We start from the raw sequence: 20,319 nt of genomic DNA, 5'->3' as shown, positions 1-20,319 counted from the left end.
GAACTGCCTCTGCAACTTACACCACAGCTCATGGCAACGTCAGATGCTTAATGCACTGAGGCCAGGGATTGAACCCACAACCTCATGGTTCCTAGTCAGATTCGTTTCCACTGCGCCACGATGAGAACTCCCAACAATCATGGATCTTTAATATGCTGAGCCGCAAGAGAACACCTCATCTTTTAAAAACCAGTTCTCAGAGATCCTGTCATGGCTCAGCAGTAACGAACCCTACTAGTATCCATGAGGACACAGGTTCAGTCCTGGGCTCGCTCAGTGGGTTAAGGATACACTGTTGCTGTGAGCTTCGGTGTAGGTTGCAGATGCGGCTCGAATCCTGCATTGCTGTGGCTGTGGTGTAGGCTGGTGGCTCTAGCTTTGGTTCCACCCTGGCCTGGGAAACTTCCATATGCTGTGGATGCCACTCTAAAAAGCAAAAATAAATAAGTAAATAAATACCAGTTCTTGGTGATGAGGAGAGTTGATGGGTGTGTTTTATCTGATGCCTCTGCCCGCTACAAAACCCTCTGGCTGGACCAGAGAGGAAAGGAGTGAGACATGGGGCATCCTGCATGGAGGGGACTGTGGAGGCCATGAGTCCAGAGATGGGCCCTTCTGATAATAAGGGATTTAATTAATTAATTAGTTTTTAATTTTATTGGAGCCTAGTAGACTTACAATGTTGTGTTAAGTTCAGGTGTACAGCCAAGTGACTCGGTGATACATGTACACACGTCCATTCTTTTGCAGATTCTTTCCCCACATAGATTATCGCAGAATACTGGGTAGCGTTCTCTGTGCTACATGGTGCTTTTTGATTAACTCTTTTATAAATAGTTGTGTATATGTAAAGATAGAGGATTTATTTTATCTGAAGGTGTTACTCCTATGCTAGCCCTTGCTGCTTTTTAAGGACAAGGCCGTTCTTCCACATAAAATGAAATGTTCTTTATTTCCAAATCAAGAGCTTCAGAGTGCCACCTTCAGAGGAGGAATTTTAATGGATAGTGACCTGTGTAGTGTAAATAGCTAAAAAAAACCCAAATTTAGGAGTTAATTTAGAAGTTCTCTCCTGGCACAGCAGGTTAAGGATTTGGTGTGTCACTGCAATGACTTGGGTTACCCCTGTGGGGCAGGTTCAATCCCTGGCCCGGGAACTTCCATGTGCTGTGGGCATGGCCAAAAAAATTTTTTTAAATCCTCATTGTCAGTGTGGGTATCAGCTGGAAAGATGATGGAGCAGTACCTGACACCTTCTGTAAAGTAATGTGAAACATACAATGTCCGTAATATTAAAAAGGTAGGCCAAGAGAAGACTTTTATCACAAGAAGGACCTCAAAGAACCTTGAATTAAATAGAAAAAATTGATAACTTCAAAAATATCTGTATGTAACAAAACATCAATTATGTGTTAAATCAAAAGAGACTAAATAAATACAAAATCAGAGATTATTCATTCTGCAATCTCATATCTTTGCACAACAAAAGCTAATATAATAGGAGATACAATACGAACATCAGTGTTTCATAGAAAAGTCTTTGACCTGGCCAAAGCAATTCTTATGAAAATTTCTATCTAAATGTTTCCGACAATAAAGATAATGGTAGTGCAAGTTGCAGTTGCTGGAGTTCCCCTTGTGGCTCAGCGGGTTAAGAACCCCACTAGTATCCATGAGGATGTGGGCTCCATCCCTCACCTCGTTCAGTGGGTTACAGATCTGGCAATGCTGTGGCTGTGGTATAGGCTGGCAGCTGCAGCTGTGATTCAACCCTGCCACAGAAACTGCCATATGCCACAGGTGCAGCCTGAAAAGACAAAAAAAAAAAAAAAAAAGTTGCAGCTGTGCTTTGCTGAGGGCCTGCTCTGTATATCAGGTATATTATAACTCATTTAATCCTCATAACAATCCAGGATATATGGGTTCTACAGGTGGTGATGCTGAGGTTAAGAGCAGGAAAGTGACTTTTTCCTGGTCACCCAGCTACCATGTGGAAGTGCTGGGTCCCCTTTCTTTAGCTTCATAGGCTGTTTGTTTTCCAGATCCTGCTTGATGTTAATCAAAAAGAGAAGGGGAAATGCAAAGCTACTGAGTAAAGATCTCAAGGTTTTGGAAAGCAGTGCAGTGTCATCATCCAAACAAAAAAAGGGAAGCACTAAAAATAATAACTATGGAAACTGCAAATGAAGAAAAAAATAGAAATAAGCATGAGTCAAGAGAAGGTTTTCTAAAATAAAAGTCATATGATTGATAAATTATTGATACATTTAAGGGAACAATGGAAATTAGTTAAATTAGAAGATGGGATGTATATGTCAACTGACATTAAAATAATTTGGGTCCAGACTTTGTGCTTTGGCTCAACAGGATAGGCCGCATCTCCGGAGTGCTGGGTCATGGGTTCGATACCCAGGTGCAGGAGGTTAAGGATCCAGCATCACAGTAGGTTACACTTGTGGCTCAGATCTGATCCCTGGCCCAGGAACTCCATATGCTGTAGGGCAACAACAACAACAACAACAACAAAAACATTATAGTCCAATGAACAGTTACAAATGACTTGTTTATTTGTTCACTTTTTAGGGCTGAAGTTTCCAGGGTAGGGGTCCAATTGGAGCTGCAGCTGTCAGCCTACACCACGGCCAAAGCAACATGGCATCTGAGCCCATCTACAACTGACCCCACAGCTCAGGACAATGCCTGATCCCAGACCCACTGAGCAAGGCCAGGAATTGAACCCACATCCTCATGGATTCTAGTTGGATTTTTTCCCACTGAGCCACAACAAGAACTCCACAAGTGATCAATTTAAAGTTCAAAAAATTGGAGGTGCAGCGGGTTAAAGATCTGGCATTGTTACTGCTGTGGCTCAGGTTCCATCTCTGGCTTGGGAACCTCTACATGGTGCAGGCACTGCCAGCAAAAACAACAGAATATAACAAGATGAAAGCACTAGAATGGGGAAATATTTGAGAAAGTAAAAAGTTTAATATTACAGTATATGAGGACATGTACATTTCTAAGATTATGTTTGAGGAAATTTCATGCCTACTAGGTGGTTCACACTGTAGGGAACATAAAATAGCAAAAGAATATTGATTTATTTAATCTACTGATAATGTAAAATATAATCTTAATCCTGTGAGATCATAAATATCTAGTACCTGAACAAAAGGAATAAGTCCTGGTAAGACTAATGAGAAATAAATATATTGTCATTTTTCTTATTTGAGTGCTCTTTGGCCATATGTAACAAGAACCATTAAAATAATTATTTTTTATCCTTTAGTCTCATTTTTGGAAATTAATTTTGGGGAAAGAATTGAAAGGAATAAGAATATCAGGTGTAGATCTTTTAAAACAATGTAATTTATATAAATTACAAGTATATTGTAATATATAACATAATAAAACATGTTTTGTATAATTAAATTATGTACCTTTCAAAGCAATACACCTTATATAAATTACAAATATAAGTATAGCTCTATTATCCTATTATATAACTGAATTATCTTTTAAAACAATTTATATGTTTTATGCAAAAAAAACCAAAACTTTGAAAGCTGACTAAATATTCATAACTAGAGTATTTGACGGAACATAGTGTAACCATTAGAGATTATAAATATGCAAATTGAGAAGAATCATGGAAATTTATTTGTTAAATAATATTAAGTTAAACAGTAGAATGCAAGAGTTAATGTATTTGTTCATCAAGTGAAGAATTTACCTTTAAATAAAGGTTGTACAGATTCATAGCAACACCTAGTTATATAGACACATTTTATTTATGCTATTGAAATTTACAAGGTTTTTATACATCTAAAGGAAAAGTTACCCAGGGTCTTCAGTTGCATGTCCAACAACAACAGACTTTCAACGCCCTAACCCTTTGCTGTGCTTTAATTGTGCAGTGCTTGCTCCAGGTCCTGGTCAACGTTTCCTGGGGTGGGAAATCCGGGAAGCCCAGCACTGCAGCCGTGGCCGTGAGCACCCAGCACGGATCCATCCTGCAGCTTAATGACACTGCGCAGGAAAAGGAAGTTTGTAGGTTCGTACCTGCTTTGATGTGACCTATGGAAGTCTGCATTTTTTTCTCTTTTTTTTTTTCCTATTTAGCTTTTGGCTTTTTCTTCTTTCAGAATCTCTCTCTGGAGTTCCCTTCATGGCTCAGTGGGTTAAGGACCCCATGTTATCTCTGTGGGGATGTGAGTTGGATCCCTGGCCTTGCTCAGTGGGTTAAGGATCTGGTGTTGCTGTTAGCTGTGGTGTAGGTTACGGATGTGGCTTGGATCTGGTGTTCCTGTGGCTGTGGCTCAGGCCCTCAGCTGCAGCTCCATTTGGACCCTTGGCCCTGGGAACTTCCGTATGCCACAGGAAAAGTCTTTCTTCATCGTCCCTTACCTGTACCCAGGAATGGCTGTCACTCTGCCTGGATAATGTTACCAAAATCCAGCTCCTTATTTCTTAACTTAACAATGTTTCTTTTCTGATCGTTGTAGGCTAGAGTACAAATTTGGAGAATTTGGAAACTATTCTCTTTTGGTAAAGCACACCCATGATGGAGTCAGTGAAATTGCATGTGACCTGGTTGTCAACGAGAAGCCAGTTGACAGTAACCTTCGTAAGTACATGCTCTTGGTTGATTTTATAAGTTTGCATTTTCAAAGGTCTTAGTTTCTGAGTACTGTTTGCAACACCTTGGGTAATTTACATCCTGGAATGTAGTTAGAGTATATTTATAATGTAGTTATTGGTCATCGGTGTATACTAAAAAATTATGTCAAACTAGTGTATATAGGATGGATAAACAAGATCCTACTGTGGTCCACAGGGAACTGAATTCAATATCCTATGATAAACCATAATAGAAAAGATTATGAAAAAAATATATATACATATGACTGAATCATTTTGTTGTACAGTAGAAATTAACCCAACATTGTGAAACAACTACACTTTAATAAAGTTAAAAAATAGGAGTTCCTGTCGTGGTGCAGCGGAAACGAATCCAACTAGGAACTGTGAGGCTGTGGGTTTGATCCCTGGCCTCACTCAGTGGGTTAAGGATCCGGCATTGCCCAGAGCTGTGGTGTAGGTTGCAAACTCAGCTCAGTTCCTGTGTTGCTGTGGTTACGGTGTAGGCCGGCAGCTATAGCTCCAGTTCAGTCCCTAGCCTGTGAACTTCCATATGTCACCCGTGTGGTCCTAAAATGCAAATAAAAAGAAATTATTTTAGCACAGTGGGATAAGGATCTGCTGTTGCTGCAGCTGTGATGGAGGTTGAAGTTGTGGCTCAGATTTGATCCCTGGCCTGGGAACTTCCATATGCTACAGATGCGGCCAATAAATAAATAAATAAAATTTAAAAAGGAAAATTATGGAATTCTCTTGTGGCGCCCTAGGGTAAGGATTGGGCATTGTCCTTGCAGTGGCTCAGGTTGATGTTGTAGTATGGGTTCAATCCCTGGTGTAGGAACTTCTGCATGCCATGGGTGTGGCCAAAAAAGAAAACTCTATGATATATGAAAAATTATTTGAAATATCAACATATTCTCATAATTTTCATTTAGTTTAATTACGAAGTATCAGTAAGCCAAAAAAGTTAATGCAACGGAAAATAGAAATAGGGCAGTTGACTGGCCATTGTCCTTCCTTGCTTTAGGATTTAGGGTACAGTGTTTCCTGTATGTATCTATTTTTTTTTTTTTGTCTTTTTGCCATTTCTTGGGCTGCTCCCGTGGCATAGGGAGGTTCCCAGGCTAGGGGTCGAATCAGAGCTGTAGCCACCGGCCTATGCCAGAGCCACAGCAACGAGGGATCCGAGCCGCGTCTGCAACCTGCACCACAGGTCATGGCAACGCCGGATCCTTAATCCATTGAGCGAGGCCAGGGATCAAACCCGCAACCTCATGGTTCCTAGCTGGATTCGTTAACCACTGCACCATGATGGGAACTCCTCCTCTATGTATCTTTGACAGTCCAGATCCCCTTGGGCTAAGGAGGGATCATTCATTCGCTGATCACTGGAGAAAATCTGTCACTCTGAGCCCATATTTAGTGTCAGAAATCCCTGGTACTGTAGCGAGAAGTAAGAACTATTCACAGTGCTGCTGTTGCAGACTGTGGGGTCGTGTCAGAAGAACACTGGTAAGAGCCAACATGAAAGGGCAGTTTTAATCATTAAAAAAGAATCAGGAGGAGTTCTCTGGTGGTGCAGCAGGTTAAGGGCCAGGCACTATCACTGCAGTGGCTCCTGTCACTGCTGTGCTATGGGTTCAATCCCTGTTTCAGGAACTTCCACATGCTGTGGATGCAGCCAAAAAAAAAAAAGGGATTGAGAATAACGAATGTAATTGATGGAAATACATTGAACATTCAGAAACCAAAGAGTTCATTATGAAGCTAAAAGGCACAAGGTCCCCTTCCCCAAACAAAAGTAAAAGCAATACTTTGGTTGCTTTTGGAGAGAACAAGTACACAAGGATACCTGATGTTAACTGGTATGATTTAAAGTTATCACTTGAGGAGTTCCCGTCATGGCTGAGCAGTAACAAATTCGACTAGTATCCGTGAGGATGCAGGTTTGGTCTCTGGCCTAGCTCAGTGGGTTAAGGGTCCTGTGTTGCTGTGAGCTGTGGTGTGGGTCACAGATGCAGCTGGGATCCCAACTTGCTGTGCCTGCGGTACAGGTCAGCAGCTGTAGCTCTGATTCAACTGCTAGTCTGGGAACTTCCATAGGCCGTTAGTGCAGCCCTAAAAAGCAAAAAGAAAAGTTGTCACTTGAGTTCCCACTGTGGCTCACTGGGTTAAGAACCCAAACCCAACATAGTGTGTGTGTGTGTGTGTGTGTGTATGTGTATGACTGAATCTCTTTGCTATATAGCAGAAATTTACATAACATTGTAAATCAACTGTACATTAGATTTTTTTTAAATAAAGGCAGAAAAAAAATAAATTTCTCACTTTAAAGGAAGGATCCTCTGTCCCACCAGTCCTGTTTTGACTGTATTTTTATGATAAGGAAATAGTCCTAGATGGTGAAGGTAGATCCTTTACAGAAAAGCCCAGCTAATAAATGTGGCAGAATGGCAGAATATTTTGCATCAACTAATGACCTAATTGTTTCAAGGAAAAATCATGAGTGGGTGGAATCACTGGATGAAAGGGGAACTTTACGGGCAGGCTATCCCCAGCTGGATGCATGTGTCAGGCACATGGCCAGAAGCAGGAAGTTCTCTCCCGGTGGGAAAGAGCCCCTGCACATTGTTGCCGGGGAGCTTCTCAGCCGAGGCTTGACAGCTCATCTCCCACTTACAGAACACTTGGAGGATGGAGGAACAAACAAGCCCAGGCACAAGTGTCCTGGCAGATCAAGAATGCGAATGATATGTGCTGATAGGGGACTGTGGCTGCTGATGGATGCATGAGATTTAAGACACTTACTAGTACAAACCTCGCTTGGATCCTGATCTGAATACAGGGATTACAAAAAGCATATATATATATATATATTTTTAAGGGGCATGATTGTTGCATATGGAAATTCCCAGGCTAGGGGCTGAATTGGAGCTGCAGCTGCCGGTCTACACCACAGCCATAGCAACTTGGGATCTGAGCCACGTCTGCAACCTACACCACAGCTCACAGCACTGCCGATCCCTGACCCACTGAGTGAGGCCAGGGATCGAACCTGCATCCTCAAGGAGACTGGTCGGGTTCATTACTGCTGAGCAACAACAAGAACTCCTGACCTTGACATTTTTGAGGAGAACTGGCCAATGTTGTTACTTGGGTTTGCCTGCTGCCCTCTCGTGACTGGGAAGAGGCTGGGCGTATCTGGTGGAGTGTCTCGAGGGGAGTCCTGCAGAAGTGACTCTTGTGCCCTCCTCAGGGGTGACGTCAGGAGCTTCATCATGTCCCAGGTGTGCATCCTGAAGATGTAGGGAAGAAATAACCTGATATCTGGAACTTGCTTAAAAATACTTCACACACACACACAAACACACAAGGAGGGGAGAAGGGGAGAGTAGTAATTAATATATGCAGTGTTGATAATTCTAGAATCTAGGTGATGAGTGCATGTGGGTTTATTGTACTGTTCTCTGTATTTTTGGAGTACACGATGACAATTCCCCCCCACACACACCCCATGAAGAGTGTTCTCAGTTTTAACAGGAAATGTAGCATAAGGATATAGACTTTTCCCTCATTTGTTTCTGTTTGTATTTGTCTGCATTTTTAACTTAATGTCATTAACTGTAATGACAGGACTGCACTGATGCTCAGAATCACACCTTTGGTGACGACGTGTCTTTTCTCTTTGCAGCTGTGTGTATTGCGTTCCTTGTCGGCCTGGCACTCATCATTGTGCTGTCCTTTCTAAGGTTCCTGATGAGGTGAGCAGGGGTTGGGGGTGGACACGTTGGGAAAAATAGAATATGGGAAAAATAGAATATAGGAAAAATATGTTCAGGAAGTTCCCTTGTGCTGCACTGGATTAAGGGTCCAGTGTTGTCATTGCTGTGGCTCAGGTTGCTGCTGTGGTGTGGATTCGAGCCCTGGCCCAGGAACCTCCACATACCGCAGGTACACCCTTCCTAAAATATATATATATTTTTATGACTGGATATATGGATCATGTTTAGATACTGATTTGAGCAATTAAACTATAGAAAAGATAGGAAAATTGAACTGGATATTTGATAATGTTGAGGATTTTTTTTTTTTCTTTAATGGCTGTACCCACAGCATATGGAAGTTCCCACGCTAGGGGCTGAATCAGAGGTGCAGCTGCGACCTATGCCACAGCCACAGCAATATCAGATCCTTAACCCACTGCATCGGGCTGCAGGTTGAACCAGTGCCTCTGCAGAGACAAGCCAGATCATTAACCCACTGCACCACAGTGGGAACTCCCAAGGAATTATTGATATTTTAAAATGTGGTAATAGTATGGTAGTTACATTTAAAAATAAAGAATCCTTATCTTTTAGTAATAGTAAAGGTATTTATGGTGAAGTATTTCTGGGTGAAATGGTATGATGACTGTGACTTTTCTTTAAAATAATAAAGCCCAGGGAGTTCCCCGGTGGCCCAGGAGTTAAGGATCTGGCATTATCACTGCTGTGGCTCAGGTTTGATCCCTAGCCCAGGAATTTCCACATATGCAGTTGCAGCCAAAAAAGTAATAATAATCAAGCCAAGGCAGGAGAAAGGGGCAGTGGGTGGGAGCATAGATGAAGTAAGACTGACACTTGTTGAGGTAGGTGATGGGTCCATGCAGGGTCGTTATACTGGAGTGTCTGCTTATGCGTATGTATATGTGTGGAACTGTCCATGACCAAAAATAAGAAAAGGAAAAAAATCCTATGATTTATTGAATAACTCAAATGTGCAAACTTTATGCAAAACATGCTTTTTTTTTTTTTTTTTTTGGCTGTCCCACGGCATGTGGAGTTCCCAGGCAAGGGATCAGGGGATCAGATCCAAGCCACAGTTGCAACCTTAAGCTATAGCCGGGGCAATGTCAGATCCTCAACCCACTGTGCTGGGCTAGGGATTGAACCTGCGTCCCAGTGCTCCAGAGACACTGTCGATCCCATTGCACCACAGCAAGAACTCCAAAACATGCATTTTTTTTTGCCAGGCTAACATATACTTTTTTTTTAAATAGAAGATTTATTTTCAATGTCTCCAATTTCTGGTAACATAAAGTTTATTACACGTTTCAGTATCAAGAGAGCTAGAAGCACAGTACATAAAAGGACTCAGTTTTTAGAAATGTTTTGTGTAATTTCCACTGGAAAGCCCTTGATGATTTATACTCAAAGATATGCATTCTCTTGATTTTCTCATCAAAGACATGTACCTACTAAAAGGACAAATTTAATTGCTCTCATATTCCAAATAAAAAATGCAAGGTAATCATTATTATTTGAAAAAGAACAAATTGGCCTGGAGCTCTGAGTTTGCCATGGTTGTTGAGTTTGAGAAAGGATTTGTGGATTTTAATCATCAAATGTGGGGACATAAACTTGGAAAGTTCTTGTTTTTTTTTAAATTTTTTTGACCATGCCGTGGCATGTGGAGATTCCTGGGCCAGGGGTTGAACCTGAGCCACAGCAGTGACAATGCCAAGTCCTTAATCCCTAGGGCACCAGGGAATTCCTCCTGTTCTTATTCTTAGGGGCGCAAAATGAAAGTGAAACCATCCTAGAAAATTTCAGGGGTTGTAAATAACAAATGATATTACCCCATCAAGTCACTAAGCAATCTTTAGTGTCTTAGAAATCAGGATTCGTTTCCACTGAAAAATTTAAAAAAGAGAAGGGGAGAAGTAAACTAACTCAGAATGAAAACATTGTGTGAAAGAGCTAAGATAAACTGTTTGATTTTTCCTAAGAACTCTTTAAAAAACGAGTTTTTCTTTAAAAAAACGAGTTAATGTATTTATCTTTTGTTACTCGTGTAAATCAATTTAATCTTATCTGGATATCTTTCGGCACTAAACCACTGATCCAAGAGAGAGACCCCAGCACAGTAACTGACTGAATCACTCCAAGGTCACTTTCAGACTTTCTCAGTTTGCATACACGCATTTTTATTTATTTTGCCATTGAGTCTGGAATACTAGGTTTTGCTCTTTGTATTTATATTTTTTCTTTTTCTTTTTTTTTTTTTTGTCTTTTTGCTATTTCTTTGGGCCGCTCCGCGGCATATGGAGGTTCCCAGGCTAGGGGTCCAATCGGAGCTGTAGCCACAGGCCTACGCCAGAGCCACAGCAACGCGGGATCCGAGCCGGGTCTGCAACCTACACCACAGCTCACGGCAACGCCGGATCCTTAACCCACTGAGCAAGGGCAGGGATCGAACCCGCCACCTCATGGTTCCTAGTTGGATTTGTTAACCGCTGAGCCACGATGGGAACTCCCTGTTTGTATTTATATTTCTTTGTATGGACATTCTTTTTTTTTTTTTTCCAGAGCAGACAAATATTAATAAAATCAGGGTTGAGAGAAAGTCAGCTGTACACCTTGACTATCCTGTTCCTACTGTTTTATTTTTTACATTTTTACATTTTTAAAATTTATTTTCTTGACATATACTTTATTTACAATGTTGTGTTAATTATTGCTGTAAACTGTTAGAATGGATGAGCAATGCGGTCCTACAACACAGCACAGGGAACTGTATCCAATCTCTCGGGATCGAACATGGTGAAAGATATTATGAGAAAAAGAATATGTGTATGTGTGACTGGGTCACTATGCTCTACAGCAGAAATTGGTATAACATTGTAAATCAGCTATACTTGAATAAAGAATATTTAAGCAAATTTCGGCTGTACGGCAGAGTGACTCAGTTATACACATATATACATTCCTTTTAAAATTCTTTTCCACTATGGTCTATCCCAGGATAGTAAATAGAGCTCACTGTGTTGTATAGTAGGGCCTTGTTGCTTATCCATCCTGTATGTAGTAATTTGCCATCTAACCCCAAACCCCCAGTCCCTCCCACTTCCTTCCTCTTCCCCCTTGGCAACCACAAGTCTGTTCTGTATGTACGTCTGTGAGTCTGTTTCTGTCTCGTAGGTAGGTTCCTTTGTGTCGTGTTTTAGATTCCACATGTAAGTGTTTGTCATTGACTCACTCCATGATCCTCTCTAGGTCCATCCACGTTGCTGCACTGTCCTGCTGTTTTAACAGCCGTAGCTCATCTCTTACAGCTTGCAGACACTGTGATCAGTCATTGCTGCATTGAGCACATGTGGTTATTTGCAGCCTTTTGCTGTCCTGACTTTAACATGTTGTCAATCAGAATTCTAGTCATGGGGAATAATGATCACCTCTCATCCTCACGACACTGTTGAATGAAGGCTCCCTTTTTTTTTTTTTCTTTTGGTTTTAAGTTCTTTTATTCTCCAAAATAATTTTTTCAAACAGGGTAATATGGTATATTTTAAAGACGAACACATAGGGAATTATCTTCAACACAAGTTTGATTTCCAGTTCTCAACATATAACTTTTTTTTTTTTTTGTCTTTTTAGGGCTGAACCTGAGGCATATGGAAATTCCTAGGCTAAAGGTCGAATTGGAGCTGCAGCTGCTGGCCTACACCACAGCCATAGTCATAGCAACACAGGATCTTAGCTGAGTCTGCAACCTACACCACAGCTCAAAGCAATGCCAGATCCCCAACCTACTGATCAAGGCCAGGGATCGAACCTTCATCCTCCTGCGTACTAGTCAGATTCCTTACCACTGGGCCAAATGGGAATTCCCTAATTTCTTTTATATCCAGCCTTTCTTTTTTTAATCATTGAAACCTAATTTATTTTATTATTTTGCTTTTAGGGCCGTATCTGCAGCATTTGGAAGTTCCCAGAATAGGGGTCGAATTGGAGCTACAGTTGCCAGCCCACTCCACAGCCAGAGCAACTCAGAATCCGAGCAGATTCTGTGACCTACACAACAGCTCATGGCAACGCCGGATCCCTAACTCAGTGAGGGTGGCCAGGGATCAAACCTGCATCCTCATGGCTATTAGTCAGGATTGTTACCTCTGAGCCACAGTTGTTGCCTCTGAGCCATGGATACTAGTCAGGATTGTTACCTCAATAACTCCTGTTTTATTTTTTTATTAAAGTATAGTTGATTTACAGTGGTGCCAAGTTGTGCCAATTTCTATAGTACAGCATAGTGACCCAGTCATACACACACACACACACACACACACACACACACACACACTTTTTCTTGTACTGTCTCACATCATATTCTGTCCCAAGAGATTGGATATAGTTCTCTGGGCTGTACAGCAGGATCTTATTGCTTATCCATTCTCAATGGAATAGTTTGCATCTATAACCCCAAACTCCCCGTCCATCCCACTCCTTCCTCCTCCTCCTTGGCAACTGTCTTTATTCCTCTTTCATTAATGAGGAACCCATGCTGTCAGGGTTGAGCGTTTGAAAGTACTGCTATTGTAAACTTTGATTCCTACTTTTGCTTCATTAAAAAAACTTTAAAATGTCTAATTCTTTAAGTTGTATAGAATGTGAACTTTAATTTTCTTTCAGATTGATATCATTCTGAAAATGCTTCCAAAGAAAGTCAGATAACCGAGCCTTTTATTTATTTACAGTTTGGAAGACTTTCATAATTGGATTTCTAAAGCAATAAACACGCGGGAAACCGATCGCCTCATCAATTCTGTGAGTTACTGGAGCACATCATGTGTGCTCTGGGTAGTTTCCTAGATTTGGAATTGACAGTTCCCCATTGAATAATCTTTATTATCTTATGTTTTGGAAGGCCAGGTTGTGTGTCCTGCATTCTTTTTTTTTTTTTTTTTTTTTAAGGGCTGCACCTGTGGCATATGAAAGTTTCCAAGGTAGGGGTCCAGTCGGAGCTGCAGCTGCCAGCCTATGCTGTAGCTACAGCAGTGCAGAATCGGAGCTGCATCTGCGACCTATACCACAGCTCATGACAACTCCAGATCCCCTGAACCACAGAGTGAAGTCAGGGACCGAACTTGCATCCTCATGGATACTAGTCGGATTCGTTTCTGCTGAGCCACAAGGGGAACTTCCAGTGTCTTGCATTCTTAATAAATAGCAGTCTCCTCTGGCCTCTGTAAAGGGTGCAGTCCTTTCTCTTTCTTTGTGAGGCTGGAGCTTGGGCTTCATTGTGATGCTGGGCGTGCAGATTGTTTTCACTCTGCCAGCAGCACTATTGAATTCGTCCAGTTAAGTAGAGAGTATCAAGATGGAAACAAAAGAATAAGAGGCACCGGAGTTCCCGGCGTGGCGCAGTGGTTAACGAATCTGACTAGGAACCATGAGGTTGCGGGTTCGGTCCCTGCCCTTGCTCAGTGGGTTAAGGATCCGGCGTTGCCATGAGCTGTGGTGTAGGTTGCAGACGCGGCTCGGATCCTGCGTTGCTGTGGCTCTGGCGTAGGCCGGTGGCTACAGCTCCGATTGGACCCCCAGCCTGGGAACCTCCATATGCCACGGGAGCGGCCCAAGAAATAGCAAAAAGACAAAAAAAAAAAAAAAAAGAATAAGAGGCACCAATAGTAAATCTATAGAGAGTTCCCTGGTGGCTCAGGGGGTAAGGACCTGGTATTGTCACTGCTTTTGCTGCTGTGGCATGGGTTCAATCCCTGGCCTGGAAACTTCTTTCTCTCCTTTTTTTTTTCATTTCAAGGCCGTACCTGCGGCTCATGGAAGTTCCTGGGCTAGGGGTCAAATCAGAGCAGCAATTGCAGGCCTGCACCACAGCCACAGCAGTACCAGATCTGAGCCTCATCTGTGACCTACACCACAGCTAGTGGTAATGTCAGATCCTAATCCTCTGGGCAAGGCCAGGGATGGAACCTGCATCTTCACAGACACTATGTTGGGTTCTTAATCTGCTGAGCCACAGTGGAAACGCCAGGCCTAGGAACTTCTGCATGCCACGTGCATGGCCAGAAAAAAAATCTATAAAAGTGATGGCTTGCTGTGACAACCGAACATGTTTTTCGTGTTAATCATTTCCTGTGGCCATATTTATGTCCATTTACGGCCATACTTGCTCTTACCTTGTTCCTGATGTCCCTTGTGGTCATTGATCGGCTTGGCCACTGCCGGGTCAGCAGGAGGCACAAAACCAAATAAGGTGAAAAACCAAACCTCTAGGTGGGGTCTTACAGAAGCAAATTACAGTGTTGTCCAGAAGAGCCATCCTTGCCTTCCACTTTGCTCATTTCTTCCCTAATAAACCAGAAAAGTGTAGTTGACACTTTAGCATTCTGAACCATCTGGTCTTTCTCCCCTTTTCCGGAAGGAGCTGGGCTCTCCAAGCAGGGCAGCTGACCCTCAACCCGAGGCCTGGCGACTGTCGGCGGCCCCACTGCGCCTCCGCTGCGTGGACACATTCCGGGGGTACGTGGGGCCCCTGGGGACCCAGCGGGGGGCAGGGGGGCCGCACAGTCCACCTCAGGTGGCAGGTTCACACATACGCACACTGCCAACCTAAGGCATTTGATGAATCGTTTACTTTCTGGGCTAGAAAGGAGTTCCTGCTGTAGAGATAAATCAGCAGCTGCTCCTGACTTGGAAGCTGTCCCAAGAGCCTATGTGACGTGTCCCTAGGCAGGAACAGGGGGGTGGGGGGGCCAGAATAGGCTCCATGGGGACCTGAGAAGCCTCTCACATTAGTACAGAGCTTCCTGTGGGCCCATGTGTGGGCAGGTGGCTGCCCTCTTCCTCACCCGCACTGGCCAGGCAGCTGGAGCGTCAGGCCCTTTGGATAGCAGACCCAGAGTCACAGGGGATAGCTGTTACTCTCTAATTCTGGGTCAAGGATAAAGGCCAGGACCAAACTCTGAACAGAAAGCCTATAACTGTATGCCTAAAAAGAAATACGTAGGTGCCAAGTCATCTGTTCCTACCCACTGAGGCCTTGTAGACCCTGTGACAACCTGAGAGCTCTGGGCCAGCCTCCCCAGAGCTCCTGGTGTGTCCCTGAAGCCAGGGACCAACCTCAGTAATGATACTAGTCCTAGCGATGGCTGACAGCGGGTCCTCCCTGTGTGCCCGGCCCCACTCCAACTTATCCTCATTTATTTTATCTCTTAGGGATCCTGTGAGGTACGTAGTCTTTTTTTTTTTTTTTTTTAAGAGCTGTATCGACAGCATATGGAGGTTCCCAGGCTAGAGGTTGAATATGGAAGTTCCCAGCCTCCACCACAGCCACAGCCACACCAGATCCGAGCCTTGTCTGTGACCTACACCACGGCTCACTGCAACACTGGATCCTTAACTCACTGAGTGAGGCCAGGGTTCAAACCTGTGTCCTTAGGGATACTAGTCGAGTTCATTACTGCTGAGCCACAACAGGGACTTGAAGTATTGTTTTTTTTGTCTTTTTGCCTTTTCTAGGGCTGCTCCCACGGCATATGGAGGTTCCCAGGCTAGGAGTTGAATCAGAGCTGTAGCTGCCGGCCTACCCAGAGCCACAGCAACGCAGGATCTGAGCCACGTCTGCAACCAACAGCACAGCTCACGGCAACACCGTGTAACTTGCCTGAGGTCCCTCAGGAACTAGGTGGGTTTTGAATCCTGGCAGGTGGGCTCCAGAGTTCCTGCAAATGACCCCACTGACGCATTAAGGTCTTTGTTCCCCATGTTCTGCAGAATTAGTGTCATACAACAGCATATGCAGAATCTATTTTATTATTTATTTATTTATTTACTTTTCAGGGCTGCATCTGTGGCATATGGAAGTTTTCAGACTAGGAGTTGAATTGGAGCTGCAGCTGCAGGCCTACATCACAGGATCTGAGCTGCATTTTTTTTTTTTTTTGTCTTTTTAGGGCTGCACCCTTGGCATATGGAGGTTCCCAGGCTAGGGGTCCAATCGGAGCCGCAGCTGCCAGCCTACTCCAGAGCCACAGCAACGCGGGATCCAAGTCGTGTCTGCGACGTATGCCACAGCTCACGGCAAATGCTGAATCCTTAACCCACTGAGCGAGGCCAGGGATCGAACCCGCAACCTCATGTTCCTAGTCAGATTCGTTAACCACTGAGTCACGACAGGAACTCCTGAGCTGCATCTTTGACCTACTCTGCAGCTTGTAGCAATGCCAGATCCTTAACCCACTGAGTGAGGCCAGGGATCGAACCCACATCCTCATGAACACTACGTCAGGTTCCTAACCTGCTGACCTGCAACGGGAACTCCTGCAGAATCTGTCGTCCTCTTTCGTTCAGAGATGCTCACAGGTGGACAGGAGCTGACATTGATTAAGTGCCAAAGATGTTTCAAGGATCAGTTAGGGGCTGTGATGCATGTTACTCACCATTGTGTTGCCTGTGGCTCCCGGGTTACGGGGTCTCCCTCCTTCACAGAGAACTGATGGGAGGCTTGTCCCAGGGTGAATGGCCCCTTAGAGAGAGGGGCCGAGGGCTTAACCCTAAAGACTGTCCCCTCCTGCTACAGGTCTTTAACCAGAGACACGCAAAGAATTAGCACAAAACGGAGTGATGGGGAATGCTTTGCTGTTTTCAAGTTACGTGGTTTAGTGTTAGCATAAAGTTTTCTTAAGACATCATGTCTAGGAGTTCCTGTTGTGGCTCAGTGGGTTAAGAACTTGACTCCTGACTAGTATCAGTGAGGATGTAGGTTCCATCCTTGGCCTCACTCAGTGGGTTAAAGGATTTGGCATTGCCATGAGCTGCAGTATGGGTCACGCCACAGCTCAGATCCCGCATTGCTTTGGATGTGGCATATGGGCCTCAGCTGTAGCTCCGCTTCAATCCCTGGCCCAGGAGCTTCCATATGCCACAGGTGTGCCCTGAAAAGAAGAAAAAAAGATAACCATGTTGGAAATGTTGTAGCAGTGCTTTAGTGTGGGGTCCTAACTAGTGATTTGAGGTGGTAGTTTCTCGCTCTTTCGGTGTCTGCTTGTATCGTGACGACACATGGTGAGCAGAACATGTCGCCTGCAGCTGGGCCATCGTTGTCACCCACACCAGCCCTGAGAGTGCGTCTCTGTCTGCTTTGCAGGATAGCGCTCATCCTCATGGTCTTTGTCAACTACGAAGGGGGGAAGTACTGGTACTTCAAGCATGCCAGCTGGAATGGTAAGATGCTGCTTAGAGGGAGCCTTACTCACGTGGGGCCCCAAGCACAGTGGGTGGGAGAACCCTGGGCACCCCCCAGAGCTCCAGAGAGCAGTCCCCACGGGAGGCCTCTGAGATCATTCAGTCAGCTTTCGGTTTTGTCCTTCTGGGTGTCTGGCTCGGAGATGCTTCAGTATAACTGAGTCTTGGAAGGTCTCAGCTGTGGAGCCACAGGGCTCTACAGAAGGAACTAGGTTGTAAATGGCCCTCATCCTGTTATGGATTTGCCTTAGAAACGGTAGGGCACCTGGTGAGCAGCATGTGTCACCTGCAGCCGAGCCGTCCTAGTCACCTGTACTAGCCCCAAGAGCACATCTCTGTTGCTTTATAGGGTAGCCACATGGGCGTCCTGCTCATGGTCCCCCTGGGGTGTTGTGGGCTGGGCTGTGAATATGGCTCGGTGGTCAGTTTAGGATGGATTTCTGTTTGTTTTGACTGTGCCCTTGGCAGGTGGGAATTCCTGGGCCAGGGATTGAACTTGAACCACAGCAGTGACAACACCGAATCTTAACCACTGGGCCACTGGGGAGCTCCCTAGGATGGATTTTGAATAGCGCTGCTTAAGATAGCACACTGCTGCTTAAGATGCACACAGCATCTTGGGAGCTCTAGGACACAGGTTTGATCCCCAGCCCGGCACAGTAGGTTAAGGATCCATGCAGCTGTGGCTTAGGTCACAATTGCGGCTTAGATCTGATCCCTGGCCTGGGAACTCCATATGCTATGGGGCAGCCCAAAAAGAAAAAAAAATGGGAAAAAAAAGCACACTGTCTGTACACTTCTGCCTAGGTGTCCCAACTCCGGGCTCTCAGGAGTCCCTCCCCCTCAGTGGGAGCAGGAAGCCACCCAGGGGAGGGATCACCCATGTTCAGGTCCTTTGCTCACCGCCTGCCTGTGTTTCCGCAGGGCTGCCCGTGGCTGACCTCGTCTTCCCATGGTGAGTTGCAAATCCGCCACCTGCTCTTTGCGGCCTGTCTGTAGGGTTTTGTTTTCAGCTGATGCTGGACTTTCCCCACGGTAGCCCTGAGTTCCGGGCCACAGGCCTGTGCTGCCCATGGGTTATCAGTTCCTGCTGGAAGCCGTGCTCCAGAAGCACACTCCCGCTTGGCCTCGCGCTTATATAAGACATGTGCAAATAAAAGAGGAGTGACTTTGGTGGAAACATTTTGTTAGTGTGGAGGTGATAGACAAGATCCTGGCATCTTGTAGGAAATCAGGAATTCTCAATGTGTAGTTAAAAACCACTAATTTTGAAAAATTAGTGTAAGAATCGTCTCTCCTAAAGAAAAGGCAGTGTATTGGTATCAGGGAATTCTGAGAAATATGTGACAAGCTGTGACAGTAGTAAGTTACAATTTATTTTTATGTATTTATTTTTTGCTTTTTTTTTTTTTAAGGGCCGTACCTGCAGCATATGGAAGTTCCCAGGCTAGTGGTCGAATCGGAGCTGCAGCAGCTAGTCTGCTCCACAGCCACGGCAAGCCCAGATCTGAGCTAAGTCTGCAACCTACACCACAGCTCATGGCAATGCTGGATCCTTAACCCTCTGAGGGAGGCCAGAGATTGAACCCACGTCCTCATGGATATTAGTCCATTTCCATTGAGCCACAGTGGGAACTCCCCATAGCAGCCTGTCTTTGGTGACCAAATGGGAGGGTTGTTCCTGGAAACTGCACTGAGTTGCAAGGATTTCCTCCTAAGACAGGATATGAAGGCACACAGCAGCCCAATGTGTGATTCTTCCCCTGCTGCTCACCTGATGATATTTCTGTTTTTGTTTATTTACTTATTTTTTTGGCTGGGCCATGACATGCAGAAGTTCCTGGGCCAGGGATTGGACCTGTGCCACAGCAGTGACAACATCAGATCCTCAACCCACTGAGCCACCAGGGAACTCCCTGATGTTGTTCCAGTGATTACTTAAAAAAAAAAAAAAAATCACATGTTGCTTCTCCTGTGCAGTGGGTTATAAAATACCAATAATGCGGAGACAGAAGCAACTGGAAGTGTCCACCTAGTAACAGCTGTTGTTGTTGTAGGTTTGTATTTATCATGGGAACTTCGATTTTTCTGTCAATGACTTCCATCCTGCAGCGGGGATGTTCCAAATTCAGATTGCTGGGGAAAATTGTGTAGAGGAGTTTCCTGTTAATCTGCTTAGGAATTGTCATTGTGAACCCCAACTACTGCCTTGGTCCACGTAATTATTTTTTTCCCTCTGCCAGAATAGATTCAGGTTGAAATGGGGGAAATACATGTTATAATTTGAAAGAGATGTAGTTCCTGCATCTCAGGGACCTGCCAAAAGAACAGTTAACAGAAAAGTATATATAACGCATGTGTGACTGCGGGCATTTTTTTGTTTGCTTGTCTTTTTAGTGCTGCACCCAGGGCATATTGGAAGTTCGGAGGCTAGGGGTCAAATCAGAGCTACAGCTGCTGGCCTACGTCACAGCCACAGCAACATCAGACCCAAGCCATGTCTGTGACCTACACCACAGTTCATGGCAACACCGGATCCCTGACCCACTGAGCGAAGCCAGGGATCAAACCTGTGTCTTCATGGATACTAGTCAGATTGGTTTCCACTGAGCCACAAAGGGAACTCCCCGACTTCGGGTATTACTGTCTTGGAATTTTA

The 20,319-nt window shown here is 44.3% G+C and overlaps 1 protein-coding gene across 1 annotated transcript in view; it reads left to right on the top strand.

Annotated features, from left to right (window-relative positions):
- Positions 1-20,319, top strand: part of HGSNAT (heparan-alpha-glucosaminide N-acetyltransferase) — a 44,864-nt gene that overhangs the window by 8,480 nt on the left and 16,065 nt on the right. The window contains 8 exon segments of the mRNA XM_047771751.1: positions 3,918-4,054; positions 4,506-4,627; positions 8,333-8,402; positions 13,154-13,223; positions 14,839-14,936; positions 17,563-17,639; positions 18,585-18,615; positions 19,718-19,878. Coding sequence (XP_047627707.1) covers positions 3,918-4,054; positions 4,506-4,627; positions 8,333-8,402; positions 13,154-13,223; positions 14,839-14,936; positions 17,563-17,639; positions 18,585-18,615; positions 19,718-19,878 — 766 coding nt within the window.

The sequence above is a fragment of the Phacochoerus africanus genome, chromosome 3 (genome assembly GCF_016906955.1).
Source record: "Phacochoerus africanus isolate WHEZ1 chromosome 3, ROS_Pafr_v1, whole genome shotgun sequence".
Classification (NCBI taxonomy): domain Eukaryota; kingdom Metazoa; phylum Chordata; class Mammalia; order Artiodactyla; family Suidae; genus Phacochoerus; species Phacochoerus africanus.
The sequence above is the reverse complement of the archived record's forward strand: the minus strand, read 5'-3'. Positions and strand labels throughout refer to the sequence as shown.